Raw genomic sequence first — 26713 nt, 5'->3', positions numbered from 1 at the left:
AATGGTAATAATTTTTTTCAGATCGCTTTAGGGAAAAAAAAGTTGACGGGTGATTATTAAACGAATGTAACTTACAACAAAATGTATTAAATGGTCAAAAATACTGAGTGCGCATATACGCAAAACTAAAAAAAAATATGGCCATTCTTTGACACCCCGAAAAAAAATCATAATACAAAAAAAATTGGAATCAGTACAATGTATGGCCTCCACGCTGGTTTATTACGGCCTTACATCTATCATGCATCGACAAAATGAGATTGTCAATGTCTTGTTGAGGTACATTTGCCCATTCAGCGATTAAAAGCTCTCTCAATTGAAACGTTGTGTGAATGTTCCCCATATGCAGAGTAATTCTTCGTTGAAGCATGTTCCACACATGCTCGATGGGATTCAGGTCCGGTGGTTGTACTGGCCATGACAATACATCAACTCCTTCGTTGGTGAGCCAGTCAGTCACTAGACGCGCGACATGTGGACGAGCATTATCCTGCATTAGGTGGAAGTTTTCACCAACAGCACCAGCAAAGAGACGGACGATAGGTAGAAGAATGGTGTCGAGGTACTGTCGAGCTGTGAGGAAGCGATTTGGAAAAACGAGATCGGTTCTGCCGCCGATCATGATTCCGCCCCATAGCATTACTGTATCACCTCTGTATGTGTGGACTTCCTGGACGTGTCTCAAACGTTCATTATTTCCAGGTCGTCTCCACAGTCTTTTTCGACGAGAAATCCAAATCTGGATTCGTCTGTAAACAAAACTGTGGCCCAATCAATCGGTCTTGAACTGCAGTTGTAGCGCGTCCTCGCCCTGGATGTTGTTCGGCTGGACTGCCAGTTTCACGGAAACGCCGCCACAATCGACTGATTACACTTTGGGAGACCCCCAAACGAAGAGCTACATCATTTTGTCGCATGCCACCTTGAAGAAGCCCTACAGCTCTATTCATCTCAGCCAATGGTGAGTGATGGCGTTCCATGTTAAAGCACAATATTTCCAGTTTAATTGCTGAGCAAGAACTGCATAGAATGTACAAACTCGACACTTTCAGATCATTCATTTTAGCCGAAAACCTACAGTTTGTAAAAAACTTGATAAAAGATTAGTTACCGTTTTTGCAGGCTTATTTCAACCCATAGAACCCATAGAAATCTATAGGGTGGTCGAGTGTACCACCACGACCAACCTGTCGCATTTGTTCTTTCTATACACGCACAACTTTCCTATGTTCTCGAAAACGAATGTCGGTATATACGCGGATGACACCGCGATTTACGCGCATTCGTTCGCAAGCGAGGTGGCGAAGCAACGACAGCTTCAGATCCACCTCGACAGGTTGGTCGTGCCGTACTTCGAGCGCAATAAAATCGATGCTAACCCTAAAAAAACGGAACTCGTCAACTTCTCGAAAAAATTTACTACCGTAAAAATCTTCGGGAAGTTGACGAGCAGAGGAGCGCGCGATATCTGGGAGTTGTCCTGGATAGACGCCTGAATTTTCAGGAACATCTGAGCTTGGTGATCCAACGAGCTGTGCCGCGGTAAAAGAGCGTACCCGCTCATTGCAAGGAACTCTAAGCTTCGTGTTGACAACAATCTGCGAATTCACAAACAAATAACACAACACAACAAAGTTTTTGTTTCGGGGTTGAAATTAGATGATTTTAATGTATTTCCACGTGTTAAAACCGAAAGTGACCATAAAAATAATATATTAGCTCTTGTTTTCAAGATATAGTATCATTATATTATATATATGTATATTGAGTTTTCAACAAATGAAATATTTCATCACCAACAGTTGGTACACATGTTTGTTTACATAACACCCCTCTCATCAGCTGTTCTTAAGTAGTAAACATAACCTATGTGAGTTTGTCAATTGTACGCACGTGGTTGCTATTGAAATTATCGTGTGAAGTTGATTTTTAAATTAATTTAAGTGCTGATCTGAAATGCCTCGAAAGTGTGTGAATTCTGTCGATAGCTTTTGCTATATATGTGGTGAAATAACATTTAAGGCTCAGAAACGTAAAATGACACCTATCGTTAAGACAGCCTATGAACATTATTTTGGTGTGAAAGTTGGGGACCAAGATAAATCATGGGCTCCTCATATATGTTGTAATTCTTGTTCCGTCATATTGCGAGAGTGGATGAAAAATAAAAACTGGGCAATGACTTTTGCAGTACCTATGGTTTGGCGTGAGCCTACCAATCATACAGACGACTGTTATTTCTGCTTAACTCCTCCCATTAAGCAAGGCTTATCTATGAAGAAAAGAGGAACGGTTAAATACCCTAATCTCCCATCTGCTCTTCGGCCTGTACCACACTCAGACAATTTGATAGTCCCTTCTCCACCCCAAAACTATGAAATTTTAGAGGAAGGTGATGAAGACTGTTTAGAAGGAGCAACCCATCCTTCTACATCCTATGACCCTGATTTTGAGGTAAGCGATAGGTCTAGTGATCCGCACAGAATTAGTCAAGCAGAGTTGAGTGACCTTATAAGAGATCTTCGCTTGTCTAAGGAAAAGGCTGAGCTGTTAGGGTCAAGACTACAATAGTGGAGTCTTCTAAAACATGATGTGAAAATATCTCAGAACAGACAGCGTCAAAAAGATTTGCTTCCTTTTTTTGAGAAAAAAGAAAACCTCGTAGTTTGTTCTGATGTTAATGGTTTGATGGACTGCTTGAATTTGGATCACACTCCATCTGAATGGAGACTGTTTATAGACTCTTCACAACTAAGCTTAAAAGTTGTACTTCTGCATAATGGAAATCAGCTACCCTCTATTCCTATAGGTCATGCAGTTCACATGAAGGAAACGTATATAAATATGAAAACACTTCTCCAATCAATCAAATATGAACAACACAAGTGGCACATCTGTGGTGATCTGAAAGTCATTGCTATACTCCTAAGAATGCAATTAGGGTTCACCAAGTACTGTTGTTTTTTGTGTCTGTGGGACAGTCGGGATAGAAAATCTCACTATAAAAAAATGAACTGGCCTACACGAGACCTAAACCCTAATGAGAAAAATGTAGTTTACGAGCCTCTTGTAGATCCTAAGGATGTTCTCCTTCCCCCATTACATATTAAGTTGGGACTAATGAAAAACTTTGTGAAGGTCATGGACCAGGAAGGACAAGCTTTTAAGTACTTGAGAGCAAAGTTTCCCAGGTTGAGTGATGCTAAAGTCAAGGAAGGCATCTTTATTGGGCCTCAAATCCGTGAAATCGTAAATGATCCTGCTTTTGACATGATTTTAACAGGAAATGAAAAAAGAGCCTGGGAAGCCTTTAAGGGGGTTGTACATGGGTTTTTAGGTAAGAAAAGAGATGATAACTTCACAGCATTGGTTAAAGAGCTTCTTCAAGCTTACCACCAACTTGGATGCAACATGTCCTTAAAAATTCATTTTCTTCACTCTCATCTTAATTTCTTCCCACAAAACTGTGGAGCTGTGAGTGACGAACATGGAGAAAGATTCCATCAAGACATTGCCTTAATGGAACAGAGATATCAGGGCCGTTGGAATGAAGCAATGCTTGCTGGTCTGTGTGTAGGGATGCTCCAGAAGTGTTTTATAAAAGACAAGCTAAACGACAGCGATCTTACAATGAATCGGATGGACTTAATTGAAATTTGGTGGTACAAACTTCTTTTATTTGTCAAAACACTAAGAATAATGTTTTTTTTTATTAATTTTGTACTTAAAATATTCTAAAAGAAACATAACAATATTGTTTTATGTACTTTCACTTTTCACGTATAGTATAACTACTCTCAAAAACCAGAGCTAATAAAAATTTTTCATTGTTATTTTCATTTTTATCACCCCAAAATTAGTAGAAATTGACTAATTTAGTGTAGGAAACATTCAAAAAATATTTTTTTGTTGTGTTGTGTAATCAGACCAGCTATGTTGTACACCTGTCCCATATTCTGTAGCCTCAAGAAGACGCATTTGCGGAGACTCGAGACGATACAGAATACGATGCTTCATATTTGCACGAACAGTGAGAGATACATTTCATTGAATGATCTTTTAGATCTGGCAGAAGTTGAGATGGTCACTGAACAGATCGGGGGGCTGTTTTATAAATTCTTCAAGTCCTTTCTACCGTAAAGCCCGCTGAGAAAGGAGGTCACGGCGCTCAGGAGTTATTACAATCAACCCCGAAAACACGGGCTGATTTATGAAATGCTTGATATATTCCATGAACGGCGCGAATGTGATCGCGCTTAGTTCATGAAAGAGCTGGCTGAAATAATTCACGTTTTCTCGTGATACCAGAATTATTATGACCTGGTTTTTTCATGAACTTTTTCCATAGGGCTAGTGATAAACTTGCAACACTCATCCACTATATTCAGATATGAGGTACCCAAACCCCAACACCACGAGAATTCTCGCGTAAGCCTCACCAGGAAGCGGGAAGTTTCAGTATGCTGAAATGAGGCTCTGTTGGGCAGAGAGCCACATGTTTACACCAGCGGAGGCGCCTCCCATCGGCCTTTCGTGGATCTATGAAACGACGCTTTACCTTGCGGACATCCTGGGGCTCAAGTCCCAACCTGCTGATTCCCCTTTTCCTTTACCTATCTCTTCCCCCTCATCGTACCAATCCCGTGTGTGGAAGAGATATGAATATTGTGAATACTCTGTACAGTACTCTTTGTTAAAGAGTAATGTATAATAAAGTATTTTTGATCCGATTTGATTTGGTTATTAATGATTTTACTGACCTACTGCGGTAGCTACGATAAAATAATTTGTAATTTTTACTTACAGTATGATGTTTGATACCTAGATGAAGGTCTACTCCTGGAAAAAATGTGGTAATTTTCCAACTTATGAACATTGTTTATGATTTTGTTAGCGGGATTTATTGAAATAAGAGTGACTCCATCTGCCCCTGTGTGTGAACATCTCTGTGCTTTCTCAAAATAAACAGTTTAGGATATAATACATATTATGTCAGTTGTGTATGACTACTCACCGATGGCACACGCACACACGATGACCAAGGTGATGACCCTGCGCTCATACTCACATGAGAGGAGTCCGATATTGAAGTATCTTGAGTCCGGTAGATACCTATTGGAATTTCACAAGTTGTTGAACATAGCTTCTGGTATAATCTGCCGTATGTTCGAATCCACATGTCGTCTTTTGTGATTTTCATCTGAAAATAATGGAATGTTTCATGTAAAAATCGCTTGGAAATTCCGAATCTCAAGCTGATCGAATCAAGTTATATTAACATGCGAAAATATGATTATAAGAAAATCGGAAAATCAACCTAATCTCAGAAAACAACAATGTTGTTTCAGAGATGAATGAACATACACATGAATTCAGTGAAGGGAAATGAAAAACTTTTTTTGCTGAGTTAAAGGAGTTCTGACTTTCATTGCCCCAAAATGTGCTGACAAATTTGAAAATGAGAAAAAATAAATGAATGGAGTGTTTGATATACTAAGATTGAAATGAGAGTGGAAAAATGAAGACACTGAATATCATTACGACAAATCATATTGAGTTAGAGTTTCAGACTTTCGATTGATGTTGTTGAATAATATGTTCACAATGATCTAAATATATCATCAATGTAGCTTCAGTCACACAAAACAACCCCAAATTTTGTATATTTCCACTGAGAAAATCAATGATATCAACCTTCCAACTACCCAATTATTTATTATATCATATTGGTTAAAATTCAAATTGAAATATACGTACACAAAAGATAGAAGCCAAAATTGTACCCTCATCAGGTATTTTATACAAAATTATATATGTTCCAATAATTTGTTTGAATAATAAACATTTTTCAGATTGGAAGCCAAAAACTTACTTTACCAAAAATTAATCACTCCTAAAAATATAACCCTTCCAATATGAATAATTTTCCACTTATTTATTCTAGATTTGACTACATGATCCCCATTCAAGGCTCCCCACCCGAAATAGTTCGAAATTTTTAAAAAGATTGCAAAACTTGGTGGTAATTTGTATTCATTGGCGTGAAGTAAGTTTTCCACAGATTTCTGGCCACACATGCTGACGTAGGGGAAAATAAAAATTTGTGGTTGGGATATGAAATTATAAGCACCCGTACTGATATCTGTGGCTGGAAATACCTATTAAGTATAGGTTGAACGTGAAATTATTCAGACTATTTGGTGTATAACTTTTTATAAAATCTTGAGTAGATTGACGCGTTGATAACCGTTTTCCCATCAACAATACAGATTCAGGAAAGAATAATATTGGAAATATCAGACTTCCTTTCCAATACTCAATCTGTATGGGTGACAAAATAACTATTATCACTACGTCAATCTACCCGAGATTCTATAAGACTTTTTCGATTTTCATGCACGCACATTATCTGGTTCCAGTTCTACAAGGGGTTTAAAAAAGTTAGTCTGATTGTTGCAACAATTTTTTATGGAAATCTGTATGGGTGACAAGAAAACAGTTTTCACTATGTTGATCTACCCAAGATGCTGTAAGAGTTGTGTGATTTTCATGAACGCACATCTCCTGGTTCCAATTCTACAGGGTGTTTTAAAAAGTGAGTCTGATTGTTACAATATTGTTTCCTGGAAATCTGTATGGGTGACAAGAAAATTAGTATCGTTATGTTGATCTACCCGAGATTCCATAAGACTTTGTCGATTTTCATGCACGCACATCATCTGTTAGTCTGATTGTTGCAACAATTTTTTATGGAAATCTGTATGGGTGACAAGAAAACAGTTTTCACTATTTTGATCTACCCAAGTTTCTGTAAGAGTTGTGTGATTTTCATGAACGCACATCTCCCGGTTCCAATTCTACAGGGTGTTTTAAAAAGTGAGTCTGATTGTTACAATATTGTTTCCTGGAAATCTGTATGTGTGACAAGAAAATTAGTATTGTTATGTTAATCTACCCGAGATACCACAAGACTTTGTCGATTTTGATGCACGCACATCATCTGATTCCAATTCTACAAGGGGTTTAAAAATGTTAGTCCGATTGTTGCAACATTTTTTCCTGAAAATCTGTAAGGGTGACAAGATAACTATTATCATTACATTAATCTACCAGAGATTCCATGAGACTTGTTCGATTTTTATGCACGCACGTCATCTGGTTCCATTTCTACAATGGGTTTGAAAAGTTAGTTTGATCATTCCAACAATTTCATTCTCGAAATCTGTATGGGTGACGAGAAAACGGTTTTCAATATGTTGATCTACCCAATAAACTATGGAAGTTGTATGATTTTAATGAACGCACATCATCGGGTATCATTTTTACATGGGGTATTGGAAAGTAAGTCTGATATTTCCAATATTATCCTTCCCTAAATCTGTATTGTTAATGAGAAAACGGTTATCAACGCGTCAATCTACTCAAGATTCTATAAAGAAGTTATACACCAAATAGTCCTAATGATTCCTCATTCAACCTATAGTGATAGGTATTTCCAGCCTCAGATATTAGTGCGGGTGCTAATAATTTAATATCCCAACCACAGATTTTTATTTTCCTCTACGTCAGCATGTGTGGCCAGAAATCTGTGGATAACTTCACGCCAATTTTGTATTCATGAATCATCCAAATGGACAAATTCAACCGAGCATTATCAAATCAATGTAATGTTATTCATGAACGCTCACCACGAAGGAAAAATATAAAATCCTTAGAGAAATTTGAAAACAAATCGAGAATATTAATTGGAGAAATGAACTTTCACTGTCAAAGATTTTTTGTAACTAATCATTTTTACCTATATGAAAAACGTTTTATTTTGTTGCTGAGTATTGTACCTACTGTCATCGGAAACAATACAATGGTCGAAAAAAATTCATAGGGACTCTCGCCCCTATCGAGTTATACGGGGAAAACCAAAAATTCTGCTTTTCGTTTTTTTTGAATGGAATTGTTATTTCGTAAAATGTCAAAGAATGGGAAAAAATATGTTATTTTTTTCAAAATGTACCATGACGATGTAATAATAAATATTCGATAAAAGGTTTCGTATCAACATGGCCACCAACAACTTTTTTTTAATACGGACCGGTCTTTTTTATTACAGATATTGATAAAGCGATAAATTCACAATCCAAAGGTATACCACATTTGATATTTTAATAACGTTTCATTTGAAATAACCACCATCTTCGGTGACAACAATCAAATAGAAAAACGATTTATTCCATCATAAACTTTTGGGAAAAATGAAACCAATACGGAAAATCAAGGCTACATGGCAATCTACATCAAATTTTCGAATTCACGACCTCTTTGTTTAATGCACATAAGTTGTCGGTCCAGACAATTTTTGTGGCAATTTTCTAGCATAATAGGTGTAATACTATAACATGCATCTCCTATTTTTTGTTTGAGATGGTCGATATCTGTACTTGGTGTCGAGAAAACTTTATCCTTTATGTATTCGAAAACAAAAAAATCCAAAGGAGTAAGATCTGGGGATTGAGCTGGCCAGTTAATTGGTCTATTGTTTTCAATCCATTCTTGGGAATATTGCATCTGAAAGTCCCCTAAGTTTTGCTGCATTATGCGCCGTCCTGTTGAAAAAATTGTATTTCATGGCAGATATTCAATGGCAATTCATCTGAGTAGCCATCGAATTCATTGAATAGAAAATGAAGATACATTTCACTATTCAAATGATTATGATGAAAGAAAGGGACAAGGATGTTCGTTCCCACAATTCCCAACCAAACATTTATTCCGAACCTATCTTGGAAATTGGTTTCCCTTTGTGAATATCCACTTGTATTATTCCACCTATAATGAAGGAATGATACAAATGAATATTTTGGCCATTTTTGGTCAATTTTGATTCGTCCGTCCATATTATTTTTTAAAAAATATCTCCAACTTTTCTACGTCTTAACAACTACGCAAATCGTACTCTTTTCCGTAATCCCTTTCATCGAAGTGTTGAACTTTGGGTATCTTATAGCATTTATATTCATTCTTCATATTCTTCATATATTCATTCTCCATTCTTCGACATTATTTCTTAAAGTTATTGTCAATAGAACACCTCCCTACCTCTATAACAAAATAACTTATCGAACTGATGTTCATAATGTGAACATCAGGCGTAAAATGATCCATGTTGTTAGACACTCCATAGAACTATTCAAAAGGTCATTTACATATACGATAGCTGAATTCTATAACAACCTACCACCTTCCTTTCGGTCGAAATCTGTGTCCAGTTTCAGGTACTGCCTGAAAAAACACCTTCTGAAAAATCAATAATACCCGAATATATTCTATGACACATTGGCTCTTGTAGACCATAGCTAAAATATTTGTGGTATCCTTATGTTTGTATCGATATCCGCCTCATGAATTGAATGTTGTACCCGCTATCACAATTCCAATTTTATTTTAGATCCTTTGTTATTTTTTTTTCTGCTTTTCATCTTTTTCATTTTTTTTGTAAGGTGCAAAAGGAAGAATGAACTCTGTTCAACCTTGTATCCTATTGACAAATTTGTATTTTGTTTTTCTCCATATTGTATCATGTTATTTCAGCTGTCAATAAATTCATTTATTATTATTATTATTATTATCATTATATTTATTCTGTTTCAAAATAGTTTTGGAGTATTTTACAGAAATGCCCATTTCGTGGGCAATTTCTCGTGAAGAACAATATTGTTCTTGTGTGGTAATATTTGCTTACTCATAACATTTATTTGATTCCTCACACTTCCAGTAACCACACATTTTCTTGTTTTCTTTCTGTCAAATGCACCATAGTCCTTCAAATTTTTTTCTATTCGTCTATACATGTGGATGTTCGGAATACGATGATTCAGGTATAGCTCAGCATACATATTCGTTGTCAAAAGAGGATTTCTATTTGATTTTGAATAACTAAATATTATATCAGTTCTTTCATCATTTGAATACATCTTTAATATGTTCATGAACGTCTGACAGTTCTCAACAGATATCAACAAGTAAAGCCTACGCGTTTGAGATGGTAAATGAATCGAGATGCTATTTGATCATATCAAATCATCCAACAATCGAATTTTTATCAAAAACTAATATTTTCGTTACTTCCAGGATTGAGAATTATAAAAATATTACGAATTATAATTGAAAAAAGGATTACGGCAATAGAAAAATTCCCAAAACGAAAAAGAACGAATTTTCATTGTGTTAGGGTACCTACCTGTCAAATTTGTTGACTTGTCTGAATTATATTTAAACAATTTACGGAAGAAGTAACGTCAGGACCGTAGTTTAAAAATTGTTGTTACTGATGATGGTAGTTATTTCAAATGAAACGCTATAAAAATATCGAATGTGATATACTCTTGGATTGATAATTTATTGCTTTATTAATATCTGTAGGTGATAAAAAAGACAGGTCCGTATTTAGAAAAAAATTGATGGTGGACATGTTAACACGAATCGCTTTATTGAATATTTATTGTCATATATTGTCATACATTGTCCATAGTATACTTCAAATACAAATAAATTTTCTCTTTCCATTGTTTGATATTCTCCGAAATAACAATTCCATTCGAAAAAACTAAAAACATAATTTTTAGTTTTCCCCTTATAACTCGACAGTTCCCGTAAATTTTCTTCAACCATTGTATTGTTCCCGATGACAGTTACCTTTTTTCACTTGAAAAAGCTAATATCTTAGCGAAACATGTTGTGATATATTTTTCAAATAAAGTTTGTGGAGATCAAATCGTTGAGGTGTAGTTTTTGAAATGACTATGGATCTTCATCAAGTAACGGCCGAATCAATCAGAAAAACATACATGTACATTCGCAGAAACTGCATATTCCGCCCTGAATCGAGATCCGTTTTTGAATAATAATGAAGGACAATGAACAATTCCATTAATAATTCAAAAACATATCTTCAAGTATTCAGTATCCCTTCTTTCATGGAGTGTGTCAAGATATATGAGGGAGTGTAGTTGAGGATAGTTATATATGTAGTTCTCAGGAGAAATTCTGGATTTGAAGGCGACCAATCACAGAAATTTTCTCCGAACTTGTAATAATATATGGAAGTGACTTGCATATGATGGGTTCCATACAGAAGATACGTATTCAAGATGAGATCTCACAGAGAAACGCACATAATTTTAAGGTATCAGATTTGTTTCTTGGTATGAATGAAGGAGTAATTCAAGTTAAGTAGCTTGTTTTGAACTTGTATCCTTTTTATCCAATTCTTCATTTTCCCACTTTCTTCATATCATTTCATTTTTTACAATTGCTTGTATATTATTGACATTCCAATTCTATTGTTCAACCCATTCACTGATTAATTTGCATTATGACTCCGAATGATTTGATTCTATTACAAATCGCCATTCTCATATTATTTCGATTTCAAACATATTGCTGATTTTTTATAATTTTCTGACAATATTCTCATTTCTGAGCTGAAATTATAATATCTGATATCGATAATACTTTTCATGTTCCTTGAATTTTTCCTATTATTGTCATAGATTTCAGATATGTTAAACACTATTTCACACAATTGGAGTCCATTATCTTTAATATCCACCAAGAAATATCGCCAACTATAATCAAAGAAATTATTTTGCTTTGAAAATGAAAATGAATCAATATTGTGTTTCAGGAAATCATCATTACGTATCAATATTTGAGTAAAATGTCCATCCTATACAAAAAAAGTAAAAACAGAGGGAATGGTAATAAAATGAAAGCAGCAGATTCCAAACCGAGTCATGATAAATGTTTACATGTTTTCAAAATCAATCGGTCTTGAAATGATCATCATATCAATTAAATTTTTGGAAACATTCAGCTTGTAACTCTTTATTTCAGAATATTTTTTGATGTTCACAGAAACTTTTCACAAATCGCTCATTATGAATAACTGAAATGAATACAAGCAACTCACTGATGTCAGAAATCCTGAACCTGGTGCTTGATCTATTCCTAGGAGTAACCGAACAAAAGTGATAACATAGTCCTTCACGAAGGCCTGGTATAAGAGAGTGTCAAGCATACTGGCACTGAAAACGCTACCCGCAGCAAAAGGCAACCGGAACATATAAGAAATGTGGGATCCCCTTTCTTTTTCTTTCTGCAAAAAAATGATAATTCATTCACAGAGAGAATATTGATGTTTTCAGAGCTCTTTGTTCACTGATCAACTGATAAAAAATACAGGGTGTAACTGAATAAGTGTAAAACATTCAAGTAGGTTATTCCTCATCGAAAAAAAAAGGATCTTTTATATAAAGAAACTTCATTGAAGCATCCCCTGTTGAGATACAGTCCCTCAAAGGGGTAACATAAAATTTGTATAACAATTTTTTTCACAAGCACTGAAAAAGTTACAATTTTGAAATTAACTTGACGTTTTGTACTACCAAAAAGACACTTAGCCAGTAATTCATTTTGTTTACCCCATGGTTGTAAGGGGTGGAAAACGCAACCCCTAAAATTTATTTCCACTGTAACTTTTTGTCTTATTTGTTTACCATTCAAAAATTTATTTCCGATAGTTTGTTTCATTCTGAACCAGTACGCAACAAAACAATATTTTACGAACAACTACAGAGATACATCGTCATAAATGCGAACTGGATTTATTGTTATTTTGTAGTTAGTACCTGCATTAAACGATTAAAGGGTAATAAAAAAACTAATTTATTGATAAAAAACAAACAACATGTAGAAATTATAGCAAATGTTCAGACATTACGCATGCGTCTAGATGTCGGCGCATTGGGCCACGTATTCGCTCAAATATTCCTGGAGTATCTCTGATTACCCTGCACGCATCGATGATGCGATTTCTTAAGTCCTCTACATCGCGAACAGGAGTACGATAAACCAAATGCTGTAAATGGTTCCAAATAGAGAAATCGAGAGGATTGAGATCCAGGGATCAAGCTTGCCAGTTCTGTGGTCCTCCTCGACCTATCCACTGATTTGCATATGTTTCAGTTAAATGCTGATGTGCTACTTGACTAAAATGGGCAGGAGCCCCATCATGCATAAAAAACATATCCCTTCTGACGCCCAAAGGAACTTCCTCCAGCAGTACTGGATGCACTTCTCTCAAAGATTGAACGTATGCCTCACCATTTAATCAAAAAGGTAGAAAATGAGGCCCAATTAAATCATCCCCAATAACTCCGAGCCACACGTTGAGAGAAAACTGTTCTTGATGGTTAGTTTCGACAATAGCGTGAGGGTTTTCATCAGCCCATATGTGGTAATTATGAAAGTTAATAATCTTGTCCCGGGAGAAACTACATTCGTCTGTGAATTCTATCGTCTTCAGAAAGTCACAATTTCTTTCAATCATTTCCAGCATCCATTTGTAGAATTCAAGACGATTCGGAAAGTCTCGCGGTAACAGTGCCTGTACTCGTTGCAGATGGTAAGGGTATAAGAGTTGTTCCTTCAAAATTCGAAATACCGTCATATGATCAAAATTTAGCTGGAAAGCAATCTTTCTAGTACTGGTAGTAGGTTGTTCTTCATTCAAATTAAGTACTGCTTCCTCAAGCTGTGGTGTTCGTACTTCTCGATGGCGACCGCAATCCTGCGTTCTTTTGTCGAATGAACCATATTCTCGTAATCGTTGATGAAGTCGAGCAAATATTCTTTGTGAAGAATGCTGCCATTGAGGATGAATTTCAGCATATCTTCTGGAAGCTTCTAACCCATTCCCCTGCGACAGACCGTAAACGTAATGCATATCAGCCATTTCCTCATTTGTATATGCTATTTTAATAACAAGTGAATTATTAAAGTAACAAATTAAAAACAGAACAACTACACACAATTAGTATCAATTCAATTTCGAATATTCACAAATTGACAGAGTCATACCAATTCAATTGTCACTATCGCTAATATCGACCTACTAGATAGATTAGTTTCGTATTTTCGCATTTATGACGATGTATCTCTGTAGTTGTTCCTAAAATAATTTCTTGCTGCGAATTGGTTCATTTTGGGCAAACACTCCAAGAGACATTTTTTGTTTAGAATGGAACAGGCTATCGGAAATACATTTTTGAATGGTTAACGAATGATAAGACAAAAAGTAATATTGGAAATAAATTTAAGGGGTTGCATTTTCCACCCCTCACAACCATGGGGTGAACCAAATAAATTTCTGGCTAAGTGTCTTTTTGGTAGTACAAAATGTCAGGTCAATTTCAATATTGTAACTTTTTTAGTGCTTGTGAAAAAAATTGTTTTACAAATTATATGTACCCCTTTTAAGGGTCTGAATCTCAACAAGGGATGCTCCAATGAAATTTCTTTATATGAAATATCCTATCATTTTTTTTTTCGATGAAGAATCACCTCCTCATATGTTTTACACTTATTCAGTTACACCCTGTATAAAGAGTACATTATTATTGAATTCAAGTCAATAACAAATTGAATCAAATAAGTTGTTTCAATCGAAAACTCAAGAGGACGAACATGTTAAAATATTGAACAAAATCCATTACAATGATGAAACAAATTTTCACTTCTCACAGGCAGTGGCGGATCCAACTCAGTGCATGGGGTGTATAACTCCTCCATAAAGCACTGAGTCCTTGAAGATTTCCTATTGATGTTCAGTAGTATGCATTCGGGAACGAACATATGAAAAAAAAATTAACAAAAACTGTTGCTCTGTTTGAAATATCTTACTAGAACTAAAATTAAGAAAAAAATATGTATATTGTAATTAACCCTTACCATCATTACCATCGAGTGAAAAGCTGTTCATGTACAAACAAAATGAAATAAAAAGTAGATTTTAATGACTTTTCATCAATCAAATTCATCAATGGTCGAGAATAATAATACTGTGAACATAATATTATTGATATGCAAAATGTTTTGTAATATTTTCAGAGATAATTTTCTCTTGTTCTTTCTATATATTTCATCTCCTTTTTGGTGAACCTTGCCGTCAGTTCATTCATAATGAAATCACTCAATAATTGGAATAAGCTTCCTACGGTTCTATTCAATTGTCTTTTTTTTTTCTGCTGCATTTATGCTGGCTACTACACCCATGAATCATGAGAAAGTTGTAATAAAGCGAAGTAAGTCAAATTATGAATTCAAATAATATTCATATAAAAACAGTTCAACTTTATTAATATATAAGGTTTTACTGATCTATATCGGCCTGACTTTTCTTTCCCAATAAGAAAATTCATTTCAAATTATATCCCAATAATAAAATTCATTTCAAATTATATCTAGTGTACTTTCAATTCTCTGAAAGGAGGCACATGCCCCTATGTCACACCATTAGATCCGCCACTGCTCATAGGGCATTTCAGTAGGATTATTCCAATGATCTATGATCCTGATTCTCCTTAAGGAAGAGTGTAAAGCAAATAATGATGAGCTTTGGTCATGACTTGTGTCATTCCAGAATGAACGTCTCATTTCACCAGTTGCTATCAGCAGAACATCCTCTTCAATAGAGCAGTCTGGATGGAGTATGTAGGGTTCAGATAATGAATATAAATATTCCATTAGGTTTCTTAGATTCTTGATTCTGTCTACCTTTGATAATTCGCAAAAAATGAGGCTATAAAATTGGCTTTACAATTGGCTCAACAATTCTCAAAACGTAAGAATAAATATGGAAAATTTTATTTATCTCTCCCTTTATCCCTGTTCTCTGCATTGCTCCCTTCCCAGGAAGGATGTTGAATATTAAAGATGAAAAGTCATAACCATTTGTCTTGTTTCAAATTCCGTCACCAACGTTTCATTCCCCTTGTTATATACAAGAATAACAAAGATTGATAAAACTGGAAATACCAATATTGGTAAATGAAAAAAGTGAATCAATAGAAATCTTTTCATTTTTTATTTCAAGCTCATCATTCAAAAAATTATAAAAACGCTTTATATCGAAAACGGAAAGACATACAAGTTCTATTGAATCGAACAAAAGTTTTCTATCTTAGAGAACTAGAATAATCTGTTTTCAGATCGAGAATATCAATGGTTATTTTTGAAATATTTGCTGAAAACCAGAATTGTTGAATTTCGTTTTTCGTCCTAACCGCCATCATTTCGAATTTTCAATGCAACGTTTTTTTCATTAAATTTAATTATCAACTTTATTTTTTCGAATACCTACAGATTTGTGTTGTTTGGAGGTGGTTGACAATATTTTGTGGTGCAATTCGTTAGTCCGGACGAATATTATAAAAAATTAAATTACAATGAGATAAAATACAAGCAACAACCGAAAGAAAACAAAAAAAATTAACTATTAACACAGTTATCACCCGAATACGATTGTGGATACTAACAGAAGAAACGTTGTGAAGTAACTTGATTTGGAATCTTTTAATTTTTAATTTTCAGTTCTTGTTAATAATTTTTTAATTTTCATCTCGTATTAATAGTTCACTTTTTGTTTTTTTTTTTGGTTGCTGATTGTATTTTATCTCATTGTAATTTCAGTTTTTTGCTTCATATAATTGTTATTTTTCAGCTGATCTTTTTTAATTTTTCACTGATTTTTTCAGGGATTTCAAATCATTTTATATCATACCAGACAATGGAATTCTGGACTAATGAATTGCAGATTTTACTGTGATATTAATGTAATTTCACTCAAGTATATCTTATGAAAAGTTTTGAATATTACAATAAATAATGAAATTTGGAACAATCATGAAATAGGAATCAATTCAAAGAACTAAGATTATAAAAAAAAAGGAAGGAAGAAAAAAATCACATCAAAGGTGCTGCTTCGTTCTCTTCCATAAAAGAGGACATATGCCTCATTGCTCACAAGTGATTTTGGCGAAATTGGGAACACAAATTTGTATTATAATACATTGAGGAATTTATCATTACGTTGAATAAAACTAGAGATCCGTATTGAAAAATAGTAAGTCGATAAAATCTGATGAACAAAAGTTCCTCTGCCTTTTTCATCTCACTTGAAATTGGGGCAGGAGAGCCAAAAAACGACAATTCTAGTTTTTGGCGAATAATTCAAAAATAACCACGGATATTCCCGATCTGACAAGAGATCATTCTAGTTCTTCAAAATATGAAACTTTTGTCCAGCTCAACCAACTTTGTAGGTCTCACCGTTTCCAAAAAAAGAAATAATGGGATCAGCTAAAGAAATGCTTGCATGCATAATTTTCAAAATTCAGCTGCAAAGGAATATTGACTTTTCGCGCTCATTCATCTCATTCGATGAAGAGTATTCCAAATCGAGCTTCTCTCAGTCCAATTTCATACGAACTCTTCTTCACAACTACTTTCAACATTTTTTTCTGTTCGTACCCCTACTATCCTTTCATTTTGTCTTTCTCTCCATTCCAGTCTTTCACTTTATTCTTCTGTTGAGATAATTTTCAAGATAAAATAAAAAAAGTCACTACCTTTTCCATATTGGAGAGATGCAAAGCATATTTATCATGCGCCCTGAACTGCATAAACCTCATATTTGATGACTGCGACAGCTCTGTTATGCTTTTGATGCTGGGAAAAAATCTGTAACAGAATTATGTTTTAATGAACATTCTAGTAAAAATATGTACTCTCGCTCTTCCTCCGTCTTCACCCGGTACAACTCTCAAGTTGAACCGGGTGAGTGAAATTCTAGTGAAGCATGATAATAGTTAGAGTTACAGTGAAGATTGACAGAGAGTTGACATGATTAAAAATTTGTGTTGACAATTCGACTTTTGAATTAGACTCTTTTATTTATCTTGAATATGTGGTTTCATTGAATATATTTTCGGATAATACTCGCAACTTCCAATGGACTGTGGAAATGTGAGAAAAAAAGTTTCACAAAGTATTTTATTCTTGGGACACCTCAAACTTGAATTTTAGAATATGGTTCTATGTTTTTATTTGATATTTTTCAATACATTCATCGAAAATTGGATGCATTCGTGTATGAATTATTGATCATAATGTACAGCATATTCCCATGATTTTTTTGTAACCTCCATTGTGATGCTCAACTTTCACTGTCATACCTAATAGTTATTGAAATGAACAGAAATCAATGAGTACCTCTTTTGTGTTTTCTGGAATTTCACAGCGTTTGATTATATTCATCATCCTGATGGATTTTTTCAGTAAGTAGTCAACTTCATAACTGCAATTATCTCTTTGAATTATTGTTCACTTAAGTGAATAAAAATGTTTTCTCCATGTTTAAAAAAAAATTAATACAAAAAATTTGGGGTTAAGTTAAATAATATTATTTGAGTTATAAAAATACCATACGAGTAGCAACCTGTTCGATAGAATATATAGAAAATCTAGGACAATGGCAGTTTGGAAAAGAGTAAATTCGAAAAGAAAATCTCTAATCAAATGAAGAATCAATATTGGGGCAGATACTACACAATTACAATTTTTCTTCTAATCGAAATCATTCGATTACTTTTTTGGTTAGAAGATGATCTTTCCAAATCGAGTTACAAACTTTCCCCAAACGAAAATAATGGGTTGATGATTATTCGGAGAAAAGGTTATTGAATAAACTGTGCTCCAAAATTGAAAACTTTCACGGCTGGTGATAACTGTTCAAAAACATTTTTCGGGTTTGATGACGGGTTCTACTCCATATATCATTAAGTTCAAAAGTATAAGCAGGAATGTATTGGAAATAATTGTTTATCTCTTCCTAATCACTCAGCCGTAGTTGTAGATGAAATCTCAGACATGAACAAATGTCTGAACAAATGTCAAATCTTTTTGGAAGATTTGACTTCGAATTTGAACTAACTGCGATTTGTGAGAAAAGTATTGAAACTAATTGTGGATGAATAATGTGTTTCAGAAATGCCATTTTAATAACACATGAAAAATTAATGAAGGATAATAAATTGATAGTTTTGCTGGGAGCTCGTTGTGCTATGTACTTTCTACACTCTATATAGTAGAATACCGGTACGTTGAATGTAATTTTTCCTTCTCTATTTCTTTCAGGTATACGAAAAACACTGCAGCCTTATAATAGGCTTATTGCGTTTTCTCCATCTTATTTCTGACATCAATTTCAACAAATTTGTTCTATAGCTTGTATATAGCTTGATAACGAGTACATTTTTCTGATCTCTAAACACCTATCTGTGCTACTTGCTTTTACCTAGGAGGTATATAAATGTAGTTTGAAGAATTTTTACTGTCGTCGAAACCGCCCGTCGAAAGACAACAATTTTATAGTCTAATTAACAAGTTCATAAACATGAAAAATAGAGATAAAGGTCCTTAAAATATGAGCGATAGCTCATTCGATTCGGAATCACCTCTAGAAAAATAGTTTCGAAGGATTTTGGTGCAGGTAAAAAATTGCAATTGTTATTAACAAAATAAGATAAAAAAAATGGTATTAAGTTTTTCGTTAATAACTCAAAAAACATCAATATTTAAGCAATTTTGAAAAAAGTTCGTTGAAGCGGAGGAAATTTCCGATAAAAAAGTTCTAACTCCCGAAACTCTATCTCCATTATTTATAATTTTAATTTGACGTTGAAAATAGGGTTCCGCGCTGCTGTTACGGCATAAGCGCGCTGCCGCTAAAGAGAGTTTATCAAAAGAAATAATAATTTTTTTGTAACATAGAATGTCATTTTAAAAATTTGAAAATGATCTAGTATCTTTTTAACACTTGAATAAATCGAATCCCGTAAAAAAAAAGTTTTATCACCATTTTTCAAAAAGTTATTCAATTGTTAATTAACAAATTTTTTACCAATCTCCGATGGCATAATTAATGGGATAAAAGGTATAAATAATTGGCCAATAAATATTAAACTTCGTGGAGCCCTTTTTAAATATATACTCCACACGATCCTGCAATGAAAGTTCATAAAAATTCATCAATTTGTTTATTATGATTTTTTATAACTATTGCAAAATAAAATATCTGAAAATTGTTGATAATATTTTTTTTCAATTGATATTCAGCTATGTCTGTTTTCACATTAAACAATGACAGTTTTTAACATAGGATATGAATTTTTTTACGTAATTTTTTTATTAAATTGTTTTAAACAGATAGAGAAATTCAATATTTTCGAAAAATTTTTTTTGTTATTTTGTTGTCTAGAGATGATTATGATTGAAAAAAAAATTCTCAATTCTAATTTTTAATTGTTCAAAATCGATTTTTTTATATTTCGATTGTTCAAATAAATGGTTGAAAATCATAATTCACACTTTTAAATAGTTTGTCGAAAAAACTATTTTTATTTATTATATAATTGTTTATTAGTTTAACAATTTGTTACAAACAAATATTGACCAACGTTATATTTTTTTCTGAAGCAGAAAAACAGCTATATACATATAAAGAAGTGCCATGACAATTTTTTTCTCCATTATAATACTTATATATATATATATATATATATATATATATATATATATATATATATATATATATATATATATATATATATATATATATATATATATATATATATATATATATATATATATACTTGTTTCGTCAATTCGTGATTCGTTACCTGCCGCAAAATTTTTTGTTCTGTCACCTGTACCTTTTTGACCTTTTCGCAGGTAATAATTTATTCCGCATTCGTCAACTGGGACTACTAGGGCCATAAAAGTCCGTAAACCTAAATTCTTTTTAATGCTTATTTACAATAATATTATATTAATCAATAATCTACACTAATATTATAAGGGGGAAAGATTTGATTTTTTGTTGGGAGAAGGTGAATGAGGTGACGAAACAAGAACACCTCAAGCAGGTATATTTTGCAGTTGACGAAACAAGAATAAAATGGGTCATAACAGGTAAAATTTCCCTAGGTGACGAAACACGAATTGATGAAACAAGAAACTACCAATACAGGTACTTCAGGTACTTTAGGTAAACTTGCCTGTACCTGAAGTACCTTAAATTGCTTAAATATTAATATTTTTTGAGTTATTTACGAAAAACTGAATACCATTTTTTTAAATCTCATTTTAATAATAACAATTGCAATTTTTTACCCGTACCAAAATCCTTCAAAAACATTTCTCTAGAGGTGATTCCGAATCGAATGAGCTATCGCTCATATTTTTAGGACCTTTATCTCTATTTATCATGTTTTTGAACTTGTTGAACAGACTATTATTCTGTTGAGGAAAAAGTGTACTATAGTAACACTATATATAACAAGTAAAAAAAAAATGAAAATTAGTTGAAGGAGTACTTTTGCAAAAAGCCTTCTATGGCCTGAAGGAATATTACAATGATGTATTTTAACTGTTAGTATTTCAGATGTTTACATATCTGTAATGATTCATTTATTATTTGTAATGGTTTTTATATTGTTTATGTGTATTCGTATATGTTCATTGTATATCATAATTTAAGTACTTCTTAAAAACTTTAACATTGTTGACTAGCTTCGTCACTAGCTTTGTCAATAAAAAATTGCATGAATGAAGCATGAAAAATGAATGAAAAAGATCCATTCTACTCCGGAAGTTTCGAATTCCACTGATCATTTTGAATATGAAAAATTGGAAATGATCAGAGTTTCACAGATATCATTCATTCGTGAATTTTTAATTATAGAAACATATAGAAAACATTACGAATTATGAAATTATGAAACTGATTAATTGGCGCTCCGGGCCGATTTGCCGGGCCGATTTGATTGATTCCAGTGGCGCATTTGCTTTTACAGCTGCAGAAAAACCTGGAAAAACCTGCAGCACATCATCTGAAGATCTTGATCTGTGAATGTTCTTTCAAGGCATCTCTGAGAACATTTCACAATATTAAGTGTAACTATTTTACACATTCGCTGTGGAATTTCAATGAAAAAGTTTGGGACTTTTTTGTATAGAATTTTACTATAGAGGATATATCGCGATGACCAACTTTCTCAATTCCAATGTCCCACATTTGGCATAGTTTCAATGTGAGTTTATGAGATACACCCCTCACCAAAAATAAACCGTTCTTGATAGAGTTAACTCAAAGAAACTAGATATTTGGCTCTCTGGTGATTCCCCATAAAAATTCAAAAGTTTGATAGAATACATAAATGATTTATTCATTACTGAATAACCAAAATACTTCATTTATCGTCTTGTAGGAGTAACATATCCAAAATTTTATAGTCCACATGTGAGTAGAATTTCACTTTATTATGTACAATATTGTGTAGGAATCCTGTGAATGATATCTGATTCAATTCCATAACGAATGTTTATACTTTAAAGTGAATAAAAAATACCTGAATATTCATGATATGAATGTTAAAAGTGCGGCAATTGTCTTTTTGAAAAAGTATTTATTTTATAAAAGTATAATGAGAAACGACTTTCTCCAGCAGCAAGAGTCACAATCAGAATGAAAAATATATAAGTTCGATTAGACTGCATCGCTCTGCAAGTCTAGATACGGATTTCTTGGAAAAGCGCCGTCAGCAGATCATATATTTCTATGAGAACAGCAAATCGTGGGAACGGTCGTTCCATAACTAATGCGAAGAATGTAATGAATACTCATTTCCACAATGAAAAAGGATCCGAAATGAGTTCCTTTTAAAATTTCAGAATAACCAATACAAACTGACATTGACTTGAAATTACAGTAAAAAATATACATTTCCACAGATATTTGGCGCTATTAATATTCATGTCCCGAAACGACGAAACAACATTCATGGAAAGGGGTGAGAGAGTTTGAGCTCTCTGAGCACTTTGCAACAGCATATTTATAATTGCCATCATACAGAATTCAATTTAGTCCATTCTGTAAATTCAACCGTCATGTGAAGACACAATTTTCATCATCCACCCGGTATATAGCAAGAAAAGTCTGGAGGTTTTACATCAACACATATTTTTAAACAACACACACATAAAATACTAACTTGAACATTGTCTGCACAGCCACAATTGTGTTGCAATCGGATAAAGAATCTTCCTCGGCGGAGTTGGACAGCTCTTTATTAACCACAACCACATTTTCAGCAAGAGTAATTCCAGCCCTGAGCAGATCATCCAAGCTGAAAACGATGATCGTTCTGAGATAATGTTTACATTTCCATGCAAGGCATTCACTACATTTCAAAAGGGTTATTCAAGCGATAATATCGAGAAATTCAGTTTGCGACCACAATGGTAAATTTTAATTCAATATCGACTGTGACGGATTTCGATGCATAACGATAAACTAGATATTTGGCCAAATCGATTAGGTCGATCTGTAACTACTATATTCCTCACAAAAATTTGCTTGTCAACATAATGCCGTTCATTATAGCAGGGGAGCCCACGATGCAAAATGGGGATTTACTCGAGCGTCACAGAGACCTATTGGGTTGCAAAGCTTAGATGATAAGAACAACAAATATAGGTACCTTTTCATCGATGGGGAAAGCTGCTATAGATTACTGAATATGTAAAAAAAACTGTTGCATGGAAATACTCGAGTGCGTCAGATATTGATATCATCAATGTCCTATATATTTTTAATAATATTGGTATGTTAATCTGATCATTTGCATGATGTGGGTGGTTGTACGTAAGGTTTAACAATGGAAAAAAAATCGAGCGTGTCAGATTTTCTGAGGGGGTGTTAAGTGCTCCAAAAACAAAGCTCTCATTCAATAATCTGACGATTTCAATCTGACACAAACTCGCGGCTATTATTATAATGTGAATAAGAAATCGTCATTTTGAAATACTCAAGCGCATCAGATTAAGATATATATGATTCATCTTCATGTTTTAGACGTGCTGTCTCATAATCTGACGATTATCTATAGGGATTCGCCTGATCAAACGAAAAAATATTTTTTATTTTTTTTTTAATCATTGAACATAATTAATTTTGAAGCTCAGGAAACAGCATGCAAATAAATAAGTGTATGTTTTTTAAGTAGAAAACTTGTATTTATGAAAAAAAATTAAAAAATGCTCGAAAAAATTTAATTTTCATAAGCAATTCATTAATCGATGAAGAAAAGAGAAATGGAACTTTTTATGTTTTTTACCACTTTTATTTGTAACTAACGTCACTGCAGTTACTTATACGTTACATAACTTTGGAAATGGACGAAACTGCAGAAACGTTAGTTACAAATGAAAGTGGTAAAAAACATAGAAAGTTTCATTTGTCTTTTCTTCATTATGATTTCCTACCACGTAGTAACGGTTACATCCATCAATTATTCGATTAATTAATCTTCATATTCATCACGAACTAGTCTCTGCGATCAGATGTGATGGCATCATGGCAATAGAATTCAGAGTGGGGACGGAGTGAGTGGGGCTCATATTTGGTGGAGGTACTTAACCGGGTATAAGGTATCCTCCTGTATATTAATCTGCCGCGCTTCAGTAAATCCCGAAATCCCCGTTTTCTGTCAAATAATATCTCAATTCCAGAAATACATCAGAAAACCTAACCTACGAAACCTACCAAACCCACGTGAATACTGTATTGAAAAATGTTACAGTCGACTCATTGTGAAGAGATCACCATTCAAAACTGGCAAATATTCGGTTTCAAGCAGAGAAAAGAAAAATGCTGGAGTATCCGGCCTCAATATGAAGATATCAGTACTCGTAAATGAAAGCTAGTGAATTTAATTGTTCATCAGTTGACAGTTACTCACCAAAGTTTCAGCCATTTTGGACGCGCAATTGTTATGTAACAGTCGTTTGAGTGAGTTGATGTGAGTGTTTTTATGAAAATAGACAAAATCGAGTATCAAGCTGTCATCAAATATATGTTTTTCAAAGGCAATACGCCTACGCAAATCGAAGATGGTACAGAGTTGCCATTCTGTGAATGGCAACTCTGTACCATCATTCACCACACTGAAATTTTTGGCAACTGAATTTAAACATGGCCGTGAGAGCTTGGGCGACGATGAGCGTTCGAGACGTCAAAAACTGCAACTACCGACAATAACATTGCCAAAGTTCATCAAATGGTGCTAGACTACCGCCGAATTGAGGCGAGAGAGATAGCAGAGGCTATGGACAAGTCAAAAGAACGTGTATTGCAAATTCATTCAATATTTAGGTGTTGGGTTCCGCGTTTGCTCACATTAGACCAAGAACGTGTTCGAATAAACATTTCCAACTCTCTCTTGGCACAGTTTAGGCGGAATACCTCCGAGTTAGTTTTAACGCAGTAGAGAGGACTGGATACTGCAGGAGAAGGAAATATTAGGAGCAGATAGTTGTTGGTTCACAGATGGATCAAAAACACCTTTCGGTTTTGGTGCAGGTGTTTTCAGTCGCATACCCAGGACATAGTTATCTACCTGCCTAGGAACTTATGCGACTGTATTTCAAGCGAAAATTTACGCTATTGAATTGTGTGCGGAGAGATTGGATAAATCCAAACTCACTCACAAGTCAATAATTTTTTTTTCGCACAGTCAAGCAGCGTTGAAAGATCTTGGCTCCCACCGAGCAACGTCTAAATTGGTAGCAACCTGCCAAAAAAGACTCTCCTCGATAGGAAGACTAAACAGATTGTCTCTGGTTTGGATTCCTGGCCATACTGGCCTTGAAGGCAATGAATCTGCTGACTCTTTCGCAAAGGAGGATGCTGCGAGCGGCTCCATTGGACCAGAACCTGTCATTGGCATTGCTTTGGGCTTTGCCAAACAAACACTTAACACCTGGATAGCAAGAAGAGTTATGGACTTCTGGCAGAATCTTCCAGAATTGGCTCACTCCATGGCGTTCATTCACCCTCCGAAGCTTGATATCGAATAGTGGTTGGACTAGAGTAGGGATATACTACGATGTTTAACAGGCCTTCTTACAGGTCACTGTCATTTGAATCATCATATGCAGAGACTCGGACTATCGGAAGACACTGTGTGTCGCCTCTGTCTGGAAAATGATGAAACTGTAGAGCATATACTTTGTGCCTGCCCCACTGGGGACCGAATCAGGTTTTTTCACCATCTGACCTGAAAGATCATTAACCATACAAACTAATCGGCTTCGTTAAGAAGCTGAATTTATTTGGCCGAGTGTGAATAGGTGTGAGCCACAATAAACCTTTATGGGTTGCGGTGGAGGATCGAATAGACCCACTAACATTAGACCTACCTAGACCTACCTACCTAGTTTTGACGCCGATTGATTACTGTAGATGAAACATAGATACACTTCTACACGCCTGAAACAAAAATACAGTCCAATCAGTGGACTGCAAAGAGAAAACCGGCTCCAAAAAGCAAACATTATTTTTTTGCCTGAAACAGTGATGGCGACTTTGTCTTGGTGTAGCCATGGAGTTATTTCAATCGATTATTTTCAGGAGCATACCACGCATCATTACTTGACAAGAAAAAGGCGCAACTTTGTATAATTGAAGTAATCGGAGATCGAACAAAAATGGTAAAAGATCACAATCGACTGATTCCAGGTATAATGCATATGAAGAAGTGAAGATCTCTAACAAAAATGAAAGAAGATAAAGAAGGAATAATGTGGGAAAACACTGGATTGAAAAAAAATCACACCTATACTGTCAGAACTGAATTTTTTGAAACAAGAGATAGATGATGAAGATGGAAGTAAACTGAATAATAATTCAGAAATTCGAAGGTGTCAGTAAACAAACTAATATAAGTGATGGAGAAATTACCAAAAAAAATTTGAAAAT

At 34.2% G+C, this 26713-nt stretch overlaps 1 protein-coding gene across 1 annotated transcript in view; it reads right to left on the bottom strand.

The window, feature by feature from the left end:
* SLO2 (slowpoke 2) overlaps window positions 1-26713 on the bottom strand; it is a 226691-nt gene that overhangs the window by 19532 nt on the left and 180446 nt on the right. Inside the window, exons 15-18 of the mRNA XM_074178939.1 lie at window positions 22947-23081; window positions 17463-17574; window positions 11966-12151; window positions 5069-5200 (exon numbers count right to left, since the gene is read on the bottom strand). Of these exons, the coding sequence (XP_074035040.1) occupies window positions 5069-5200; window positions 11966-12151; window positions 17463-17574; window positions 22947-23081 (565 nt within the window). The remainder of the gene's footprint in view (window positions 1-5068; window positions 5201-11965; window positions 12152-17462; window positions 17575-22946; window positions 23082-26713) is intronic.

This window comes from Leptinotarsa decemlineata, unplaced genomic scaffold (genome assembly GCF_025532065.1).
Source record: "Leptinotarsa decemlineata unplaced genomic scaffold, Ldec_3_MD MMD2_tig00004307_RagTag_RagTag, whole genome shotgun sequence".
NCBI classification, from domain to species: Eukaryota; Metazoa; Arthropoda; class Insecta; order Coleoptera; family Chrysomelidae; genus Leptinotarsa; species Leptinotarsa decemlineata.
This window is presented reverse-complemented; position numbering and strand designations above follow the sequence as displayed.